This window comes from Labrus mixtus, chromosome 22 (assembly GCF_963584025.1).
Source record: "Labrus mixtus chromosome 22, fLabMix1.1, whole genome shotgun sequence".
NCBI lineage: Eukaryota > Metazoa > Chordata > Actinopteri > Labriformes > Labridae > Labrus > Labrus mixtus.
The window spans coordinates 16,069,134-16,090,936 of record NC_083633.1 but is presented as its reverse complement, the minus strand read 5'-3'; the positions used below and the strand labels follow the sequence as shown (position 1 = coordinate 16,090,936).

Sequence of the window (21,803 nt, the reverse complement as noted above, 5' to 3'; positions counted from 1 at the left end):
GGAAGTTCAACAGACCTCCTTTTTGTTTCTGCGTTTACTTGAAAGTTGGACCCTGTTCCCACTGAGCTGTTAATAAGTGCATAATAAAGTATTTATTAACCTTTATAAGTAGTGTTCCCACTTTAGATCCAGTACCTGCAGAGGAGCTTTATTAACTCTTAATAAGTGCATAATAAAGTATTTATTAACCTTTATAAGTAGTGTTCCCACTTTAGATCCAGTACCTGCAGAGGAGCTTTATTAACTCTTAATAAGTGCATAATAAAGTATTTATTAACCTTTATAAGTAGTGTTCCCACTTTAGATCCAGCACCTGCAGAGGAGCTTTATTAACTCTTAATAAGTGCATAATAAAGTATTTATTAACCTTTATAAGGCATTAATATGAACCTAATAAAGTCTTATCAATGTCAATAAACATCTTATGAACGTTGATAAGTGGTCTATAAACAAGTTTCTTTGTGTTAATTAATATCTTACAAGCCAATTATAAATGAATTTATAGTTTAATTAACACTCATGAAGTCTTATTAATGTTCATAAACATCTTATTAATGTTTATGACGGTATATAAAGTGTTAGTACGTTTCTAATAAGAGCCTATAAGTGTCTTATAAGACATAATAAATTTGTTGATTATGCCTATATTAACACTTACATAGTCTTATTTGTGTTAATAAGAATCTAATAAGGTCTTATAAGTGACTTATTACCTGTTATTAATGCTTATTACAAGCACCTTAATATAAAGTGTTACCCAAATCACTTTAAAATGTATCTTGTAACTAGTGACATCTAGTGTCAAAACCGTAGAAGCAAACACTCTTAACTCCTTTTGAAAAGTTGCTGATGGTCTGAATTGGTTACATTCATGTAAAGAGAGAGAGGAGAGAGAGGATTTTTTTTATTATATGGCCATTATAAGTGAGCTGAGTATCAAAAACAAACAAACACACACTGAGAATGGGGTATTTGTGGACACTTTTATCAAAAGTTAAGGAGTGAAATAAAAATGATTAATTCACATTTGCAAGTGAGAAAGGCTCGTCTAAAGACTTGGAGGTTTAACTTGTTTGTCAGTGGATAGAGAGGCTGTGGTTTCCGATGTGTTTCTATGTAACCTTCACGGTCTTTAACAGCAGCATGCATGCAGGGCTGGGACTACAGCTGCCACGTATGAAAGGAGGAGCAAACTGAAGGGGAGAAGCAGCCCCTCCCTGCACCGCTGTGCGCCGAAGAGCTTGCACTAAGTTTGCATCAGTATTTTATAACTGTCACGTATAGTGTGTAACAAACGAAGACATAACTAGTGGTCAATAAACACAGATTAAAATACGTGTCGCATCTTTTAGTAATAAGTTGGTGCATCGTTTCTTCCTTATCTGCTTTAAAGTCACATCCAGTCCACTTACTAGTGCAATTTCCCCTGATGCCATAGAGACCTTCTGTAACTGTTAAAAGTTACTGAAGTTGTCACCCCCCCTCCCCCCCTTTTGGGGAATTTGTCTCACCAAAAACTTTTTCATGGGTGCATAAAATATGGATTTTACTCCTGATGTTCAAATAAAGAATATTCGCCAAAGTGTAAGAGGAGTAGGAATCATTCATTATTTCCTGGTGTTTTGTGTGCGGACCCTTGCAGGGCAAGACGTTTTACATGGGACTGCCCCCATCCGCATACCTCAGCGCTAAAAGCCCCCGTGGAAAGACACGACGCGCTCCCTGATACGCTGCCGGTCCGGTTTGGGGGCCTGGACTGGAAAACGTCTCCATCCACGACTGCAAGGAAACACCAGCAGCTCTCACACTCTCCATCACACACACACACACACACATATATATATCAGCCAGCTCCCATTGAAGATGACAGCAAAAAACCGACACAAGAACAACTCGAGCGACAAGACCCCCGCATCCATTCCTGAGGATGCGTCGAAGAAAAGCCCAAAGAGCAGCACCGGCAACGGGGTGAGTGGCCCCGCACCTCAGGGGCCACAGTCTGGGAGCTGCCTCGGGCTGTTTTTCACCACAGTGTTTTATTTGGGGTTATTAGGAGCTGCGGGGTTTGCTGCTTTTTATCTACAACAGGTAGTGGAGGAGATTCGTGAGACCAGCGCGAAACATGAGGACAGTGCGCGACAGAACGCAGAGCTGAGCAGCAAAATGGAGAGTGTGGTTCAACAGGTATGTGGAAAAAGATGGGAATCAATGGGGAGAAGCATCTTGCTGTAGGAAATTGCATTTTCAGTTAAAACCACCCAAACTTTTGCAAACCTCCTACTGAGGAAAAGAAAAAGCCTTACTAGTCCAAAGCGATGCAAAACTTTGTTGTTGTTCCATTACATAACTGTGCATATAGCTGTTGTACTGTGTGGAGCCAAATGTGGGGGGTTGGGTCGCCTTGGTAAAGCTCAGGGATGATTTTCTGAACTCCTTGTACTTTTTCATTGAGAAAAGCTCAAAAAGTAAAACATGCATACAATTGCAAACATATTGATTTGCTTCGTTCTTCCTGTATTTATTTATACAGCAGTGTATGTAAAAATGGTCTATGTTACTCTGGGATGTCGTGCAACTACTAGCCTATACCACTGACTCAAGTTAAATGGTGACTCACCTCTACTCATGCAAATGTATAGGTGGAACTTTAAATTCAGATTATTTTCCCTACTAGTCAAAAGGTCCAAATTAAGCTTCAATGATCATTTAAATGTTGTCATTTGCCAATAAATTCGACATATTACACTTAGCCTACTTTATATACAACCTAATGTAATTAAATATGCACATTGTTTAAATGTAATGATGGAATGTTTAAGGAAAGGCCAAACGTTTGAGAGGAGCGTAGAAGTTAATTTAGGAATATAAATAAAGGAAGTTTTGTCTTAAATCAAGCTTTCAGTCACAGATGTGTCTCAGTTGACCTATAGCCAACTCTGCCACAGCTGGCACAAAGCTGGGAGAGCAGAAATTCACTGAAGACCATGAACCACACAATACCTTACAGTATGATACGATAAGATACACTTTGGGAAATTTGTCTTGGACTCCAGACAAATGAGATGCAATCAAACGCTAATTTAGCCCAAAAACAAATGTAGTATAATCTAGTTGAAGATGTACTTGTTGGTTTTGGAAGCCACTTGAGAGATAAGTTAAGATAATGATAATGCTACTTTTGTAAACATGCTGATTGCAGCTTAGGTCTGAGCAGATGTATAGACTATTAATGAATCCCTTTGTCTATTTTGTTTTCGATCTTTGGTAAGAATTTAAAATAATCATCTACACAATTTTTTGAATGACACTTATCTCCTTTAAAGCCACTGACACACACATCTTCACCATGCAGAGATGTCAAAAGCTTGTCTGACCTGTCAAGCCTTGTTATGGCTCCTGAGGCTATGATTGGACAATAGCTGTTGGGGGAGGGGTTTAACCAAGGATCAGTTAACACTTTTTAACATGTTGAAAGAGCGTTTGAATTTTATTTTGCCGAGTGTCTATAAAATGATGTGTGATTTAGATACTAAAACTTTTTTTATCCATTGCCTTAGGGTGCTGCAGAGAGACAAATTCTGATTGGGTAATTTCCTGCTCCAGGAAGTAGATTTGCTCACATACATATTCAGTATGACAGTCGATGTTTCTGCTTTACTATGTAATGATACTGACAGGAAATGGACACAGAATGTTTTAGAGATCAAACAGTCTGGGTCATTCCCTCAGATGCTGAGTTTGAGGAGAGAAAAGAAGAGTGGGGTCAGGGTTTAATCAGCACAGTAATGTGTGTGTGTGTGTTTGTGTGTGTGTGTGTGTGTGTGTGTGTGTGTGTGTGTGTGTGTGTGTGTGTGTGTGTGTGTGTGTGTGTGTGTGTGTGTGTGTGTGTGTGTGTGTGTGTGTGTGTGTGTGTGTGTGTGTTTGCTTTGGGACAACAGATGAAGAGGAATTGACACATTCCTGAGGTTACAACCAAATGAATAATCAGGGTGATAACCCTGAAATCCAATATTCTGACACTCTAAAACACACACAGATACACACACACACAAACAAGCAGTCTCTTTGATCTATATGATAATACAATAAGCCTTCTACTTCTTTATATAATGTATTAGTTGTAGTTGAAAGTTATGTGTTTATTGGATTTTTTGACAATAAAAACCCCTCTAATATTAATTGATTGATAGTGATTGTTTCTTCACTTTTCATGTGCATTAGAGAAAAATCTTGTTGTGTCAGTATACTTGAAGGTACATAACCAATCTGGTCCAAAGCTGCTAAAAGATGAACAGAGAGTTTAGTGGTGGAGAAAAAAAGAAACACATCTATGCAACATTTTCGAGAAGTTTGATTACGCTCTTTTAAAGTACAGTTTGCAATATTTTGAATATGGAATACAAAAGGAATGATCTGCATTCCTGTCAAGAGAAAACAATCTTGACATTTGGTCGTTTTGACTTTTTAGTTTAGAGCATTTTTTTCTACTTTTTAAAACTAAATAAACTATTTTTTATTTGTTATCTGGCAACGTGAACTGAGCTGATGTTTGTTGCCTTGTGGTTACTGTATTGAAATGCATTGTTGGATGTGATAGATCACACTAAAGCTGTACTTTGTGCCGTCGTGTACAGGTGGAGTCTCTCAGGAGCATTGTGGATGGGCTGGAATCGTCACTGGGCATCACACGGATGGAGCTGGAGGGCGCTGTCACCCGGATGAAGCGGGGCGAGGTGGAGACGAGGAAGGTGGACGAGGCCCTTCAGAAGCTCCAGAACAATCTACTCAGGGACCTCTCCGACGGGATCAGCGAGGTGAAGGAGGCCAGGGAGCGGGACTTCTCGTCTCTGGAGAAAACTGTAGAGGAACGCCTGGCTGAGGTGAGTCAGTCCATCGCGGCCAGCATGGCCGAGTTTACCGAGGCTCAGGGCGCGGCGCAGAGCCAGCTGGCTGATCTCAAGGCCCGCCTCGGTGACATTGAGGACCCCGCGCTCATAAAACAGGAGCTCTCTGCCATCGTCAATGCCGTAGCTGAAATCAGAACTGCCTCGGCGGATTCTGACGCCGCATCAGATTCCCTCAGGCAGCAGATTGGTGCAGTGAGGGAGGAGCTGCAAACTCGTAACAAGGAAGTCGGCTCCTTGTCTCAGGAAGTAGAAACAGTGAGGTCCGTGGCTCAGGAGCATGTTGGGAGTCTGAGACTGTCACTGTCTGAAGCTGAGGGTGAAGTCCAGGCTCTCAAGGACAAAAGCGAGACCCTGGAGAGCAGCGTGGAGCAGGCCGCTGTTGCCGTGCGTAATGTGGAGAAGCAGGCGAGTGACGCAGCTGCTCAGGTCAAGAAAACTTGGGACAACCTGGAAGCCAGAGTGAAAGCAGCAGAGGAGAGCGGAGATTCACTTTCCACATCCGTATCAGACATCAGCGCGAGAGTGGAGTCACTATTTGGCAAATTCGATACCCATGAAAGCGCACTGACTGTGCAGGGGCAGACCGCGGAGAAAGTCAAAACGGCTCTGGAGCAGGAGTTGGAGTCACTAAAGGGCCGAGTGGAGGAGGTCAAGTCCAGCACGGACATCCAAACGCAGCTAACCCTGCAGGTGAGCGACGCGACGAAGAGGATCGCCGCTCTGGAGGACGGCGGCAAAGTCAAGCCGGAGCAGCTGCAGAGCTTGACAAGCATGGTGGCTGGCTTGGAGGCTAAAGCTGCTAAGCTAGAAGGCCACGACAACGCTATTGCCGCGCTCCAGAAATCTCTGCAAGACACCACAAAGACACTGGCAGGCTTATCCAAAACCCAGGGCAAGAAGGAGAAGTAGGGATTTAAAGTTAGGGGTGTGACGTCAGGAAAACAAAACATGGACAATCATTTTTTTCTAAAGGATGCCAATTAACCATACTCACATGGCGGCCAATTTTTTCCCCAATTGTAAGCTCAGATGCTGTTAAATTGTTGTACCACAGTGCCCTAAGATAAAAGTCACAAAAATCAAGTGAATCCGTCAAATCATTTGGTTAGAAAAGCATACATATCTTGCTAATGGTAATTGTAGCAAGGATGTGGCTCAATGCTAACATTAGCCTTTTTCTGAAAAACGGCGAAAAGCCCTTCGAGATTTTCATTGTTTGGTGTCTTTTTAGTCACTGGTCAACCTAAAAGCAGTAAAATGAGTCAGATCCTCACACTATAAGGTGCCTTTATAACGCTATTTAACCTTCCTGCCCTGGGCTTGAGCATTGGAAGAAACGGCCGGCGTTTGATATGGTGAATCGCTCACTTTTTGCCTTTTTTTCCATGAAGAATTTTGTCTCAGACTTGATGGTTGATGTTGCACATTTTAGTAGCTAATAAAAAAAAAAAAAAAAAAAAGGTTCAGTCAGGAGAGCGAGTCAGAGCTGAACTGCCGATCTGTGAATTCAAATCCAAACTCATTCTGCACTGTAGTTTTTCTATTTCTAATGTTTCCGTTTTTTTTTTTTCATGTTACATGGAAATGCTGTTTATTTACGACAAACCAGATGCAATAATGAGCTCTTTTTGAGCACTCCTTTTTTATTCACTACATGTTTTTTCTGTTTTTTTTTTACAAGAATAAAACTCTTGTTGACCCAGAGCTGTGAGGCATTCCTTCTTGGTGTCACGTTGATTTGTTGCTTTGCTTTAGCTGCTTACATCATGGGTGATAATTGATGGTATGGGTGGAAATGGAAATTCACACTTTGAATTTACGAAGAAAAAAAAAGGACGCCTAGGTCATGTTAAAACCCTCAAAGGAATTCACATTTTTCTACCTAACCTGAAATACATAACATTTAATCTTTATGGAGTTAGGAGGCTTAACACCACATACAGCGCCCTGTCATATCTGCACAGATAACATGTTTTATCTCTATGGGTGTTTAGATCTTCCCCTCTTCCAGGTGTTCTGCAGAAATGTGCCTACTTGTTGAATGCTTTAGGTTCCAGTTGCATGGACACTCCAGCAGAAAACATCAAAGTTATCCGACGAACTAGGATGGATGCTAATAAGCCCTTTGAGGGAAGAAGAAGAGGAGCCAGCAGAAGCAAGGAGAGACTCTAAAAACACAACAAACTGGAATTTCAAGTTTCGGTAAAAGACGAGGAAGCTTTTGTCCAGCGTGAATCATACAGTGTGAACAATGAAGTAACATGGTATGAACTATAGAAACTGCTTTAACACTGAGGCTTGAAGTGGAGAAAGATGGGGCTTTATGTGCGTGTTGGAAAGTCATTAGAAATTTGAATCAACTGGAAAATTTCATAGGCATTTAAAAAACCTAATACATGGTCAGCTGCCTGTATGATCAAAATGTGTTAATTTTCAAATAAGCAACTGATAGACACCATTATATTTTAGGTTGTTTCACTCCTGGTGCATCTACTTCATAAGGTGCTGAAGCAATGAGCCAGTAATCTTAGCTTAGAATAATGACTAAACACAGGAGAAGGCTCTGCTCAAAGTTAGAAAAATAAACCCTCAAGCATGAAACGGATGATTCCTCTTTTTGCTGAGGGTTATTTGCAGGAGTTTATTTGTCAGGACTCGTAACTGCACACTCGTATACTCATATGTCGCAAATAGAAGCAGCTTTCCCCCTTATTGATGTTGCTTAATGTTCACCAAAGAGACATAATAGTTTTATCTATAACCCTTAGCAGTAAAGAAAACAAGTTTAGACTCCTATATCAATCCCACAATGCTAAAATTGTGGCACAAGAATGTGTTCACAGGGAACAACAACCAAATCAAATCTGGACCAGGTTCACTCCAGAGGGGAACATTCGTCATGACCTAACTTCAAAATCAAGTCATTACAACCTTTCAAAAATGCTGACAGACCAGCCGCAAGATCGTTCAAAAGCATACCTACCCGGCTTTGTGCTTTAAAAGGAAGAGTGTGCAACTTTTGACCCAGTAGATGTCGCCCTCGAGCTCCAGCATGAAACCACAACGAACTGCTGTTTGGGGACACACCTCAAACCCCCTCGCCTCACGTTCCCGAGAAGCAGTTTGGCGTTTTTAAATGTGTAAAATTTTGCACATTCTCTTTACAATACCACAGGTTTATAGATTTTTTTGGGGGTATTAAAAAGATTTATTACATGGAAATTTCAAACATTAGAACAACAGTTGACCGGATTGTTGTGAAAATAGTTTCTTTGCAGTGTGTGTCTCATGTGTGTCTATCAGATAAATCAGCTATTTGACTAACCTGTTTAGTTGTAACACTTAAATCTCCCTCTACTGCAGTGAGGTTAGCTAATGTCTGCCTCAGCTCAGCAATCTCCTTCTCTCTCTGAGTCAGATCCTCTGCTAGTCTCCCTATCCGCAGAGTCAGGTCGGACAGCTGAGGCTCAAACGCCCCGAAGTCTCTCTTTATAGAAGCCACTTTTGGTTTCAGGTCCGCGGCGAAGGTCACCGTCCTGATCAGACGAGCTCTGCCGCTCTCCAGCTCCCTCAGGCGCTCGGACATGAGGTCGTCAGCCACGGCGAGTTCAGGGACACGTTTGCGGAGCTGCTCTATGGCCAGAGTGTTGCGTTCGGATGCGGCGCGGAGATTCGAGACTCGGTCGATGCTGCTGGTCAGCACGTCCCCGATGCGTTTGATCATGCTACGCTCCACCTCAGAAGTCTTGTCGTCCAGCTCGCCCAGCTGAGTCAGCAGAGACTCCAGTTCTGACCGCAGACCGTCCATCCTGCGAACGTCAGTCCTCACTGACGCCACCTACAGGAGGAACGCAGAAGGACAAAGACCAAGAAACATTATTGTAACAGGTATGATGGGGGGAGTCGACATTTCCACTTAATCTTCATATATTTGTGCTGATTGCATTATTTAATCTAATGAAGAGAGGCTTTATGGCCAATAAATAACTTACCAATTTACTATTTTCTATTCATCATAGGTGCCAAATTGAAAAGTTCCCTTGCATAGCTTTATATGTAGTTACACATTTTGAGACTCTTCTAATGTCTTGTGAATTTTTCCCAGCAAAACAAAACAAAGACAGAACTTTATGCAAATGTTTTGATGGACAAATCATTGCTTTAATAATCATTTAAGACAACAATTGATGGTTGCAGCTCCATGAATGTTTGGATTTAAAGTTGTTCTGTTTTATTTGAGGGTAACTATTTATTATTGGATTTCGGACGGAGCGAGGAGAAGACAAAATATAATTTGGAGAAATCATCTTAGGTTCTTAGGAAGTGAAATCAGCTTTTTTTTTTAACTATTTATATTAACATACATCAAGCGTAAACGGTTATTCGCAGCCTTGTTTCTCTGCCTTTGGTTAAATTGTGTTCCCTACATCTGGATCAACAGTTTGCACAAGTAAAGGACAAACGACTATTTTCCTCACGAGAATCAGTAAAATAAAAGAAACGATGTGACACACCTTGTTGTTGAAGTCCTTTGAGATGGCCGAGGTTCGATCTTCGATCTGTCCCACGGCGTCTTTCAGTGCCGTCAGGCTGGTTTGGAGCTGAGTTCGTTTCTCAGTCAGCCCCGAGGCCCACTCCTTCAGCCGGCTCACATCCTGCTCAAAACCATCCAGACGGGGCTGCAGAGCCCCGAGACCCTCCAGCATCGGCTGGACGCTCTCACACTGAAACAGGACATACGAGAAATACATCGATTGATGGAAACAACAGCAACGAGTGTGTGACTTTAGGAGCAACTTATTTAAAGTGGTCATATATTAAAAGACATCATTTCAAGTTAGTGATTTTAGTGCTCAAGAGGGTTAAATAAGAAGGAAAAACAATTTAATTTAAAAGGCACAATTTATTAAATAAGTTCAGATAACACTGACTCATAGGAAAAATACATTCTACTGATCAGTTTATTTTATGATCAAATAACTGATTTGTGTTTGGTCTACAAAAGGTCAGGCATATATAAAAACGTATTTCTTTAAGCTTGAGACGTCATGAAATCGCTTCGTCTCCTCCAAACATCCAATGGAAACTCAAAAAATCCAAATGTACAAATGAAAAAGACAAGAAAAGCAAAAAAAAAAAAAAACCATGAGGATTAATCGCTGAAAGCTCTCGTGTGGCTTTATCAGGAAAGACTCACCCACATGTTGCTATATTTGTGTTTTAGTTCAAATGGCTGGCTTGAAAGTAACGGTATGTGATTTAAACAAATACTGAAGAAACCTAAAAGCTGTCAAAGCACATTAAACAAACATTGTAATAAATAGTCTAGACTGCGCTTGTCTTATACACGGCACGTGCACCAGAGTTCATGTTGAAATCAGGAAACTTTAATGCAATGACGTGAGACTGAGGTGCTCATATTGAAAAACATTCACGTAAGTCTTTTAGTCTTTGGCAGAAAATTCAGAGACACTCCTTTTCCCTAGTCGACTCAAAGGAGTGACATCATTCAGTGATGTCACCAGGAAGAGGTTGAGTCGTTTCTTCATCTTTTTCCCATTCCTCCCAGGGCTCCTCCTCCTCCTCCTCCTCCTCCTTCCAGCCTTCTTCCTCTAAAGCGTCCCGCTGGCTGTCGATCGTATTTTCCTTCAGGACCATGGTGAGTTCACGGACTGCCTCCTTGACCACGGAGAGCTCATTCTTCATCTTGAGGATGCTGTTTTGGGCGTGCAGTGTGTCCAGCTCCTGCCTGATCTCCAGGATTTCATTCAGGGCTTTCAACATGCTGTCTTCAGTCCCAAACACCTGTAACGTCACCTCCTCGAGACGTTTCTCCGCCCCACTCAGGTCACCCCCGAGCCTCAGGATGGAGCGCACAGCCTCCTCCACCTGCGGAAGGTGCTTCTCGCACTCTTGTGCCCGGGGGATGTGCTCCTCCAGCTGAGCGCTGAGCTCCGCCTCCTTCTTGCTCAGGCTGCTGATCTGCACCTCCAGGTTGTGGATCTGCTTGGTGTTCCAGTCTAAATGTTCCTGTGTTCGCTTAGTGTCGTCCTCCTCTGTGCGCTCCAGAACGCGGGCATTCCTCTTGGTGCTGTCCTCGAGCTCCTCCAACCTCTCTTCCAGCAACCGGGCCCTCCGTTCGGCCTCGTTCACCTGGTCTGTGGCTCCAGCGTGGGCTTCCCGGGACTCGGCCTTGAGAGCAGCCAGGTCAGAGGAGATGGCGGCCAGACGTTCCTGCCACGTCTCCGTTACGTTGAGGAAGTGGGCGTTGACGGCCTGCAGGTCACGGCCGGCAGAGTTCTCGTCGGCTTGCATGGCCATGACAGAAGCGTGGAGAGCGGAGATGTCCTGCTGGAGTCTTGTTGCCAAGGAGACGGTGGAGAGCGCTTCCTGCAGGTCGTCCTCAGAGGCGGCAAGCTGCAGCCGCAACACAAAGGACATACGAGGGCTGTTTCTGTGGGAGCTCTTTGGTCCTCAGCATTCATACACGATTGAGTCAGAAACTAAGTGCATGCAGACATTCAACGGAATTTGAAATTAACTTAAATGTTTTGATACTGGACATTGTGTTGATACTATAGATCAGTGGTGTCCAAACTTTTTTTTCTTGCGGGCCAAAATTGTCGTGTTAGAATCGCTCGCGGGCCACAGGTTTTGTTTTTAAAAAAATAGTAAGTCTTTGTAGATCAGAATCAAAAGGCTCGCTAAAGAAACCCTTTAATAAAAGGAAATCAAATATTTTACTTTATTTGTTTTTTTCTCAGAATCAAGCCTGTGACGTGGTTCATTTTTTTTTTTGGAAAAGCTTTCTGCATTTAGCTCAGGTCATTAAATGGTTAAACAACAGTACGCTTGTTTGCAAAAACTTTGCATATGTTTTTTTTCATAGTTTACAAACAAAATGTGGAAAATAGTGAAAGCCGTAGATTTAAAAAAAAAAAAAAAAAAAAAAAAAAAACAACATACATGTTACTGAACATTTTCTATTTTAGGAGTATTGTTCAGCCCTTGTTAACATGAAAAAGAAAAATACGATGATGTGCCGATCTTAATCGAGGCCTCGGGCCAAAATCTTCTGATTCTTCATTTGAAGTCACGGGCCGCAAAAAATCCCCTCAAGGGCCACGCAAATGGCCCTCGGGCCGCACTTTGGACACCCCTGCTATAGATGTAGGAAGCATGCATGATGGATGAGTTGACCTTAGTTGAGGGAAGATAAAAAAAAACTAAACAGACAGACAATACTTTGCATGCAGATGTAACTTCCTCTGTTTTTTTTTTGTTTCTTTTACATTTCTTTTTATTAGGCTTAAAAAACTGAAAATGTAATTCATTTTGAAAAGCTAACTGCAGCTAGCCTAGGCAGTAATTAATGTTAGGTCTGTTTCCTGAGTGGAAAGCAGTTCCAGTAATAATGTGGGCACCACAGACATCCATTGTATGAGGGTCCCAGAGCCCAAAACCCCTGGGGACACACTCTAAAGCAGCCTCCACTCCGGCTACTGTTTTAAAATAAAATTGAGTGAATGGGCCCTTTAAAAACTACACACATCAAATCAGCTCAAGACCTGTTCCATGAACGCACCTTTTTAGAAACTTTAAGCACTTCTTCCTCCATGTTAAACAGACTTGAAGTCTTCCCATGTAACAGTTTGAACTTTTCCTCCATTGCCGAGAACCTCTCGTTCTGTTGCAGCACCATCCTGAATCACAGAAAGGTACAGAAACTTAAATCAAGGAAACACTTCACAGAAACACATGCAGAAAATGTACAGAGTAAGCTTCTTTTTTTTTTGACTCACCAACTCAAAGCTCCACATGCAGCTAGCGACAATAAGCACATTATACTTCTCGTATCAAAACACGAAGATGTCTTATTTGCTGCTGCGTAGTTTCCAGCTTGCGTTTTGTTTTTTTTATCTTCATCTTTACCATTTGAAGCCGACGTTTCCGACACTTCATCACTTTGTTTAGGTGACTTCTTCCTCTGCTTTACCTCAGTAGGCATTTTAGCACACTGGCACACTAGTTCTAAGTTTGGTTGTGATGGAATTCAGCAAACCCTATAGTAGGCTAATAACAGTCTTAACTCTCCATTAGTTCCGCTGCAGACTTAAATAAGACGACTGTTTTTAAGGTGTGTTCATAATGGATACATTCAAGCAGAAGTACTTTAAATCAAAGTATCACCGGCTACGTTTGTCGTGTTTCACCGCTACATGTATCCTCAGCTGCTTCGGAAAAAATGCCGCCTTCAAGTGCTCTTCTTCGGCTCGTGAAAACAAACTCTCCCAACCGAGTTGCTTGTGTAAAGCACCAAAATGCAATTGCGAAAACATAAATCTTGAATGGGGGGGGTTACATCGTTATACTTAATCTGTAGTAGTTATAAGTACAAAGTGCTTCAAAACAATGTTACATTTGAATGTCACGCTTGTTGGTTTATTGTTGGTCTAACTTTTCTCCGGTGTCAAACACTCAGATTTCAGACATTTTTAGACGTACCATAAACGCCTCAGCCAGCCACGTAAGCGTATGCCAAACTGTTTCCTGAATGTGGCTATGATGATGGCTTATCAATAACTTTCAAGGAGAACTGAAACAAATAATTAGGGAGCCACCAGGAGTAAATGTGAAAATTTACAAGGACTGCTTTTACTATCTATATCCGACCCCCGAACAGCCCATAGAATTAACCCTAACCCATTCCTGATCAATAGTAATTGTTATTTATTTTTTGATAAAGAAGAAGCATAGACAGGGAACTAAAAACAGCTGCTGATTAATGTAATTGTAAATAGAAAATTGTTCAGTTCAGGATGGTTTGTAGAAAAAAAAAATACGACTGTTGAAGACAAAACTTTGATAAACATGCAAACCTCCCCCCCCAACACTAACACGATTTATTTATAACATAGAAAACTAGTGCAGGCAAAATATAACCACGCAGCGTAAGCACAAGCCATTTATTCAACATGTTTCCAAAAATCTAAACTTAGATTTAGAGTGTCAAAATATGCCAAAAACTTGATTTCAAAGCCTTACACACCACCGTATCTATAGAGGATTTCAGTCTACTGTACAGTTCTTGTTGAATAATTCTGATATTCAATTCATATTTAACAGCCATACGCTCTCTTCTTTTCACAATGTGTCAGCTATTAACTACGGGACATGCCAATTACATGGGCTGCTTTTCTTCTATGTAACTTTTAACAATGTTTAACATAAGAAGGCACAGAAAAAAAAATATTATACAAACATCAACAGATACAATAAAAAGTCCTAACATGGATGCAATGTCAACTTAGAGGCAAAATATTAAATTACATTAAAGTACATTCAAGCAAAAGCTGCCACGTGCAATGTCTAACAAATTATGTGCAAAAAAAAATTAAGTAACCAGATGACTCAACAATAAAGCAACGAGGGCATGCTCATCAGACCTCTTTGGACTAAGGCATTAAGTGATGGAGTAGACAAATATTTGGTCACTGAAGGATATAAAACGCAGACTTTTGCCCTCTTTTAGTGTTTTATGTTTACAAGTCAAATCAAAGTCCTGAGAGGCAGAATTACTACAGAGTGAGCGTTCCTCATCAGGGCTTTAGAAACTCTGCAAAAATCTAATTTAAGCATTTTTAGCATCGTGGCAAACGTTATGGTAAACCTGTTTTCTCAAGCTGCGTTTAAAATAACTCCTCTATTTTCAAACTATAGCCCCACCTGAAGTGCTACAAGTGCCAAGAATTAACCACTTCTTTTACTGGAACAGCAAATAAAAATAATAGTATTGAAAGCTTTAGATGTTTACATTCTTATTCAAGGTGGGGCCTAAGAGCTACAAAGAGGTCCCACCACATCAGGAAATGGTTTGTCTGGGAGCGTTAACTGATTAAACATTAAAGGTTACAACAAAAAAAAAGGTCAACCCCCAACATGTAAACACTAATTTTAACAAAAAGCAGCAACAAAAAAAACAAAACAACCCAAACATCATCAAAAGGCACCCTTTTAAATTCAATGAATCTGAAAGTTACAATGTTGACCCCATTCTTCATTAAAACCATTTTAAAGTGTCAAACTCCAAACAATAGTAAAGAAATGAGAAAAGAAATATATATATATATTATTATATATATATATATGTAGTGCAACTAGTCTACATTAAGGGGCTTTCTGGTTCTGTTAAACTGATTGCCTAAGGCCTTTAGCAATAGATTGAAACCACAACAGCCATAGCTTAGCTTAGCATAGCATATAGACTGAAAACAGGGCAAAGCAGCTTGCCTGGCTCCGTTTAAAGGTACACATGCTCAGCTGTACTAACATCGTGGTTTTTGTTTACCTTAAGAAAGAGCGATGCTGATTTGCCCTCCTTTCCGTCACGTATGCTCAGGTAAGCCAATCAGCTGCTGCTCACAGCTCCATATATCATAACGGACTAATATGAGACTAGAATTGATCGTTTCATTTAAAACTCAACTAAAGCAAGAAAGTCAACCAGGGGTTTTCCCAAAATGTCAAACTTTTTTTTTTTTTTTAATATAATTTTATATCCACTTTTACTTTATGCCACCTCGTCACACACGCCTGACCACAGATATCGAGAACAAACAAAAAAACATCAGCAGAAAGCTTGTGCGCTAATGTGGCAGATTCAAACTGATAAATTGATATCACACACAATTAAGACGTATGAACATTAAGCTACCCCCAAGGCCTCTGTATCAGCTTTTGGTCCCGTCTGTGGAAAAGCAAACATAAGTGCACTTTTGGGACAGAAAGGACACTTTCAAACCTTCAGCGATGTGCAAAAAAAGAAAAAGAACAATAGGACCCCACGCTGTGCGTAATGAACAATTGTAACCATTTAAAAAAAAAAAAAAAAAAAGGTACAACTTATTCCGCTACACTGCTGAGGATTCTTTTTTTTTTTTTAACTCATCACCTAAAGGACACGGCTCCTGCTACATACAGCATTGCTAAACATTTATAACTCAAGACCACAAAGCAAAGAAAGTAATAAACTGCAAACTGAATGTTCTTCATTTCTGAATTATACACATTAATGTCCCTTCAAGATGCCGACGGGGGAATATAACTCCCCATGAAATATTGTGCTTCCACCATCTTGATTGTAGCAACTTTTCTATGTACATTATCCAATATAAAACTAGATAGAGATGTTTACAGGGATATCTGGGGGTCTTTTATAGAGAAGATTTGTCCACAGCACTTATTGATCTTTCGTCTTTTTTTTTTTTTTTTTACCATACCGATGAGTGACCAACACTCACTGCAAAGCTTCTCAGACTCTGTAAAACAGAGGAGGAGGATGATGAGGCTGCTGAATCCAAGAGGAGGAGCAGCACGACTCAAGTACTGTAGTGATCCTGGAAGAAAAGAAGAGTGGGATTTTTTTTTTAAAAAGTTGAATTTTCTCTTGTTTGACGTTAATGTGAGTGTTTTGTTTCCTTACTGACCTGAATAGAGTTCACGACACCACTGGCCATGACGGAGAGTTTCCCCGCAACAGAGCGCACTCCCAGTTTGAGCTGGGACATGTCAGGAGCGCTGGGCAGCACGTTGGTCAGACGGTAGGAACTCGCTGTGAGCGTGAGACGAACTCAGAGTTAAGCAGGCAGACAGATAACAAACAGGTTTGCACATCTTCAAATTGCATTTAAAGCTTTCATTGAATTGGTAGAGGGGGGGGGGGTCTCTTACCAGCCTGTTTCTTCTGATCTTCAAACAGGTCCGCTGAGCTTATAGAGGAACTCCCAGAGAATCTCTCCAGTCGGGTTTTGGCCTCGTACTAAACAACAGAAACACAGATAACACTTTACAGCAGCTGTTCTGAAAGTCATCTGTTCCAGTCAAAGTAAAGACTCCTAACATCATCAGCTGCAAACCAGAGATTTTGTACTTACTTGTTTTATTCACAACTAGATAAGTATATCAGGAGTTAAAGTGCCTATATAAACATGAGAAGCTATTAAACCCACAAGTTCTGCAAATCGTCTGTGAACATGCTCAAGACATTATATTCAGTGTACACATCATGTGGAGCGCGTGACATGCATGCTGTTGTTTTGCACCTCAGAGTTATCTTGTTTCCCAAAGTACATGTCTGAAGAGATGGATTTCACATCAACTCCAAACTTTTTCTGAGCTTCCCCCGAGTCCGAGACCGGTTCTGGTTTTCTTCTGGATGTGGACCTTTTGAAAAACAATGATGGAAAAAAAAAAAAAAAAGAGACAACAATTTAAAAACTTTGTCTATCTCAATCACATTTCTGTTGCATGTGGATTCAAAACACAAGTTGCTCCTTTATTCTTCTTTTTGCACTTCTAGCACAAATAAAACAAAGCTGGATTTTGTATGTTCTGACTTACATGTAATAAATGATCAATCTAAAGGCCTTGTGAATGTATAAGAGCAGAAAGTCCTCTACATGGAGTAACAAACAGGAAGTTGAAGTCACGATGAGTTGCAGTGACAGAGACATAATGTACCTGTCGTCCAGTGATGAGATCGTGGAGGTCAGGTAGAAGTCCGGCTCTGGTTTCTTGCTCTCCTTCATCCAGCCTTCGACCTCACCTCTACTTTCCCACCGCGCTGAAAAACTATCAGACGTCTCTGCTTCATTCTCGTATCGAGACGAGACCCTGAAGGAAGGAGGAAGTTCGGGAAAAATAGCAGGTGAACAAATAAAACCGTTGTGAATGGATTGTAATAATGACCACATTCAGAAACAGTATCATTAAAGCAGTGACTGAAGTGTGACATTAAACCACAATAATCAGGCAAAGATAAAGAATAAAAGAAGAATGTTCTTGACTATCACAGAATATTGAATTAGTAGATTCAATCTGACCTGGGGCTGAAGGATCCTTCATCATCGTCGTCGTCATTGAACCGTCGCCCTTTCTTGCTTTTGGCCCCCACAGGAGTCTCCTGCTGGATCATGTGCATGTCCGACGTCACCGAGTGAGACATCTCGCTACAGAGAGGACGAGAAAACAGAGTGGATACGAGTGCAAGAGACAGACGCAAGAAAAGGCAATCTGCTGCACTGCAGGATCACTGTTTTGAAGTATCTCAATCGTCGTACCCTCTGCTGCCCAGTCCCATGCCCAGTCTCTCAGCTTGTTCCTTCTTATTCCCCTCAAATCCTTTAAACTTCTTCTCCTCCACTTTCCTCTGCTGCTCAAAATCCTTATAGGCCAGTCGCATAGATGGAGTGCTGAGGGAAAGAAAGACAAGAGCTTTAAAAAAAAAAAAAGATCAACACAGGGAGGGAATAAGCTAAAAAAAAAAAGCATTACAGAAACAGGAGGACATGAAGAGACGTACATGGATTCCTCAAGTTGGGTGTTTTTCTTGGTGGACGCCGGGCCCCCCTCTTTCTCTCTGAGCTTGTCGGCAGCTTGAGCTTTCTTCTCCAGCTCGGAGAAACTCTTGCTGCTCACCTTCTGAGCGCCAAGACCGCCTTTCTTAGAGGCCAACTAGGAGCAGACACAGTTTGTAAGGCAAAGTCTGTGACAATGTAATAAAAAAGATGTAGACAAGGTATAGGTACATGAATACATACGGTTTTCTTGGCAGCGGCCGGCTTCTTCTTAAGAAGAGACGGGATATCTGGACAGATCAAACAGTAAAGTTTATATCCTCTTCTCCAATAATTCAGATGCAACAGCAACGTCTCCCAAGTTTTGTAGCTTTGTTGCCTTTGGTAGCTATGGCGATAAGGGATATCTTACAGAGATCCAAACAGGAACCCTGTAATTGGTTTTGACTTTTATTTCTAAATCGGAACGTTGAATTTGTTTAATTTTCTTAACCTGCTTTTAAAAAGTGTCACTGTGACTGCTATGTAATAGTGTTTAGCTGTGAACACGGGAAAGACAATAGAAACACTTCAGAGCTTCTGTCTTAAGTTCTCCAACAGATCAACAACTGGGAATATTAACTCGGCCCCCCCAGTTTTGTAATACAGAATAATACTGCAAATACATGGTTTCATCAGTTTACTTTATTGTATTAACTCAATCAGCAAAACACAATCACTTAAAATACACCATTAAACTAAAAATGTTTAGGATTATAAATTATAGTGAATAAAAACAATCATACCTAGATTTGCTTTTGGAGACATACTAAGCATATCCACGCTTGGACCCTCCTCTGGATTGCCTGAAAAGATATCATTTATTGGTGATAACCCACATCGATGTTATTGCGATAAATACACCTATAAATGGTTTGTATGTTGTTTGCAAGAAAAACGTTTCACCATTTCCATTCTCCTCTTTAACCGGAGTTGAAGGCCTCTCTGATAAGGTCGAGCTTAGACTCATTTTGCCAATGTTCAAGTTTTCAGGTTCAGACTGAAAAAACATTACATGGACACTAATGACTTTTCTGCACCTATTTAAGCTCATATGGGGATAAAATCACTTCTGAACTAAGAAATCCCACATCCTTACCTGTGAAAGCAGACTGAAGAAATCCACCTGCTTGTCCTCTGGTGATGTTGGGGAGAGAGGAGCCTGACTGTCGAGCCACAGCTGCACAGAAGAAGAGAAGTAAAATGATTCGACGTAAAGATGTTTTTTTTTTTTTTTTTTTTATGCAAAGTGGTATTAGCTAATCTCACAACCACAAAGTTACGAAACACATCTGCTTCACCTCGGTGCCATGACTTCTGGTGGCCTGTGTGCCTAAAGTCTTTATCTTGTCTCTGTACAGCTGAGCGGCTCGGCTGTTGTATTTGGAATTTGCGGCGCTTGTTGTGCAACCGTGTTGGTTGAAAAATGAAATCTGGAAAAAGCAAACAGGACAAATGTAGATACAAAAGATGTATGGGATTCAATGCTTTGAGGATTTTAATACCGTGCAGCTGATATTCTGCCTTTATGTACTGACCGCACTGGCATTGCCTCCCACTTGCATACACCTCAGCTGAAACCAGGACCAATTAAAATCCAGCTCCGTGGACCTGTGGATCACAACAGTGTTAGGATTTCAACAACCCTTGATTATTTTTATGTGACTAAACGGGTTTGACAGGTACATAAAGTTTCTTTCCCCAACTCTTGACTCATGTCTAGGTTTTTTTTTATTTTTTTTTTAAAAATGTTTTGGGTCACACATAGTTTTTTTTTTTTTAAAGAAATTAATCCATACTTGAAAGTTGTCATCGATTGTTTTAATTTTATATAAATTAGTTCATGGCTTCATCCAGGCTCATGTAGCAGATGGTTCAAATTCCTCCAAGCAACCACAGGTTTCAAATGACCTGAATGTTGGCTTATTATCATTTGAACGCTGTGCACTTTATTTGCCTTTCTTTTTGTATTACCCCCATCTCTTAGATCAGTGGTTCCCAAAGTGGGGGTCGGGACCCCAAGGTGGGTCGGCCAGCCACCAAGAGAGGGGTCGCGCGATGCCTTCCATAAAAAATTAAAAATAATTTAAAAGTGCATGAGTATATCTTTTTACCATTTTTGTAAATATACAAAAAGTAGTCCAATGTCATATAAGACAGTATCATTAAGTGAATTTTTTTAGGCTGTTGTATTATTTTGTGCTACTAGTTTTTTTGGATAGGTTTATTAGTGTGTGTGTGGCTGCCGCTACGTCATATACCTAACTAACCACCTTAAAGAACAGTGGGGGGGTTTCTGTCACCCTTATTTTGGGGGTCACGACCTGAAAAGTTTGGGAACCCCTGTCTTAGATTACCCAATTTAATGAATTGATTATTTATCAGAATGTTTGTAATGTCTTGCCTGTTTACCATTTCTTGCTGACTGCCTCTTATGTCAATAGTGTTTGTTGTATAGTAGTATATGAAGAAATCCTGACTCACCTGATGAAGGACAGGTGCACCCCAAGAGACCTGTGAGTCCCAGAGCAATCTATACAGAGGAACACCCCATAGGTGATGCTGGCCCAACTCGGGTTTTTCGCCGAGCAGTCAAAGCAAACCTACAGAAGAAGATGCAGAAAAATAAAGCTTAATATTTTTACAATATTTATAGATTCATTCACTTTTTAATAAAGCATGCAGGACTGAAGTTGTTCCTCAATGCCATCTGCATGGAGGATCATACAATTAAAAAAAAATACATGTGTGTCTTGTGAATGAGTTGCTGATTCAAACAGCTGTTGGTGAATTTCTCAATGGAGTTGACTTTTTGGAGGGATGATTCAGGCCCTACTTTCTTTCTTTCTTTCTTTCAATTTAACAAGTGAACTCCAGGTGTTGAAGAATCTAAACGCAAACAGAAATGAAGCCTTCAACAAATATGGCCAATGTCAGCTGTCAAAATGTAGCTACCTAACTGGGCTGTCAACCACCTGGCTAATGTTGCGTCAGGTGATCTTTTGTGAAAGACAGCCCTCCTGTAAATGTCACAATATGGTGTTGACACACAGATGGTTATTTATATGTGTTGATTTAATTCAGGGTGGAAAAAACACGTGTCAGCGGTTTAATTAAGCTTGTAGGTTAAAAACTCGCTTTCGCGTTTCTCAGTGCGACGTGTCCAATATTTTAGTTCAGCTAACTTCCTTGTTCAAGAGAGAAACACACAGGCGTCTGAAACTCTCACCTTGTTCGAAGGAATGGAGCGAAGTCGCTTAAAGATGGTTGAAATCTCTTGCTTGCTGGGCTCTGACATGGTTCAGTCCGTGGGTAATACCTGTCGGGTTACAGAAGTAGCAGGAAAAACAAGACCTGTGTTTTTCCCCTCAATAATCGTCGAGTGCGACACGTCAGTAGGAGACCGTCATAATCAAGCTCTGATTGGATGAAAGCGCCCCGTGGTTATGTTATTGTAGCAAGGCCTTCTGGGTAATGTGGTTTACATCGGTGGATGGAGTAT

At 41.0% G+C, this 21,803-nt stretch overlaps 3 protein-coding genes across 6 annotated transcripts; 1 reads left to right on the top strand and 2 right to left on the bottom strand.

Moving 5' to 3' along the window:
* The first annotated feature begins 1,733 nt into the window (after nucleotides 1-1,733).
* ckap4 (cytoskeleton associated protein 4) lies at nucleotides 1,734-6,611 on the top strand. Its single transcript, XM_061029791.1, has 2 exons — nucleotides 1,734-2,184; nucleotides 4,635-6,611. Exons 1-2 carry the CDS (start codon nucleotides 1,864-1,866, stop codon nucleotides 5,814-5,816), a joined length of 1,503 nt encoding a protein of 500 aa, XP_060885774.1. The 5' UTR covers nucleotides 1,734-1,863; the 3' UTR covers nucleotides 5,817-6,611.
* A 1,480-nt stretch (nucleotides 6,612-8,091) lies between these two features.
* Nucleotides 8,092-13,148, bottom strand: ikbip (IKBKB interacting protein). 2 transcript variants are annotated; one of them, XM_061030513.1, is made up of 4 exons: nucleotides 12,710-13,148; nucleotides 12,493-12,610; nucleotides 9,422-9,631; nucleotides 8,092-8,745 (listed from the first exon to the last, which is right to left on the bottom strand). In XM_061030513.1, exons 1-4 carry the CDS (start codon nucleotides 12,913-12,915, stop codon nucleotides 8,194-8,196), a joined length of 1,086 nt encoding a protein of 361 aa, XP_060886496.1. In that variant the 5' UTR covers nucleotides 12,916-13,148; the 3' UTR covers nucleotides 8,092-8,193. The 2 variants fall into 2 exon arrangements, with proteins under 2 accessions (XP_060886496.1, XP_060886495.1); XM_061030512.1 differs by lacking the exons at nucleotides 8,092-8,745; nucleotides 9,422-9,631 and adding an exon at nucleotides 9,817-11,324.
* A 2,452-nt stretch (nucleotides 13,149-15,600) lies between these two features.
* Nucleotides 15,601-21,712, bottom strand: arfgap3 (ADP-ribosylation factor GTPase activating protein 3). 3 transcript variants are annotated; one of them, XR_009666086.1, is made up of 17 exons: nucleotides 21,531-21,712; nucleotides 20,786-20,904; nucleotides 19,840-19,912; nucleotides 19,603-19,734; nucleotides 19,401-19,481; nucleotides 19,208-19,301; nucleotides 19,048-19,107; nucleotides 18,506-18,552; nucleotides 18,268-18,419; nucleotides 18,026-18,157; nucleotides 17,789-17,914; nucleotides 17,427-17,579; nucleotides 17,009-17,129; nucleotides 16,638-16,725; nucleotides 16,394-16,518; nucleotides 16,202-16,303; nucleotides 15,601-16,154 (listed from the first exon to the last, which is right to left on the bottom strand). XR_009666086.1 is itself a non-coding variant. In XM_061030511.1 (16 exons), exons 1-16 carry the CDS (start codon nucleotides 21,597-21,599, stop codon nucleotides 16,286-16,288), a joined length of 1,590 nt encoding a protein of 529 aa, XP_060886494.1. In that variant the 5' UTR covers nucleotides 21,600-21,712; the 3' UTR covers nucleotides 16,169-16,285. The 3 variants fall into 3 exon arrangements, 1 of the variants encoding a protein (XP_060886494.1); XR_009666087.1 differs by having other exon boundaries at nucleotides 19,048-19,098; XM_061030511.1 differs by lacking the exon at nucleotides 15,601-16,154 and having other exon boundaries at nucleotides 16,169-16,303.
* Between the last annotated feature and the right edge of the window lie 91 nt (nucleotides 21,713-21,803).

Excerpts from the sequence above, each read along its gene's own strand:
- ikbip (XM_061030512.1), bottom strand. The coding sequence starts at position 12,915 with ATGCCTACTGAGGTAAAGCAGAGGAAGAAGTCACCTAAACAAAGTGAT. Across the intron at positions 12,611-12,709 it reads GCATGTGGAGCTTTGAGTTG|GATGGTGCTGCAACAGAACG; the intron begins GTGAGTCAAAAA and ends TCTGTGATTCAG. Across the intron at positions 11,325-12,492 it reads TGCTTAAAGTTTCTAAAAAG|CTTGCCGCCTCTGAGGACGA; the intron begins GTGCGTTCATGG and ends TTGCGGCTGCAG.
- ckap4 (XM_061029791.1), top strand. The coding sequence starts at position 1,864 with ATGACAGCAAAAAACCGACACAAGAACAACTCGAGCGACAAGACCCCC. Across the intron at positions 2,185-4,634 it reads TGGAGAGTGTGGTTCAACAG|GTGGAGTCTCTCAGGAGCAT; the intron begins GTATGTGGAAAA and ends CGTCGTGTACAG.
- arfgap3 (XM_061030511.1), bottom strand. The coding sequence starts at position 21,599 with ATGTCAGAGCCCAGCAAGCAAGAGATTTCAACCATCTTTAAGCGACTT. Across the intron at positions 18,420-18,505 it reads CGGCCGCTGCCAAGAAAACC|TTGGCCTCTAAGAAAGGCGG; the intron begins GTATGTATTCAT and ends GTCTGCTCCTAG. Across the intron at positions 17,915-18,025 it reads ATGGGACTGGGCAGCAGAGG|CGAGATGTCTCACTCGGTGA; the intron begins GTACGACGATTG and ends TCCTCTCTGTAG.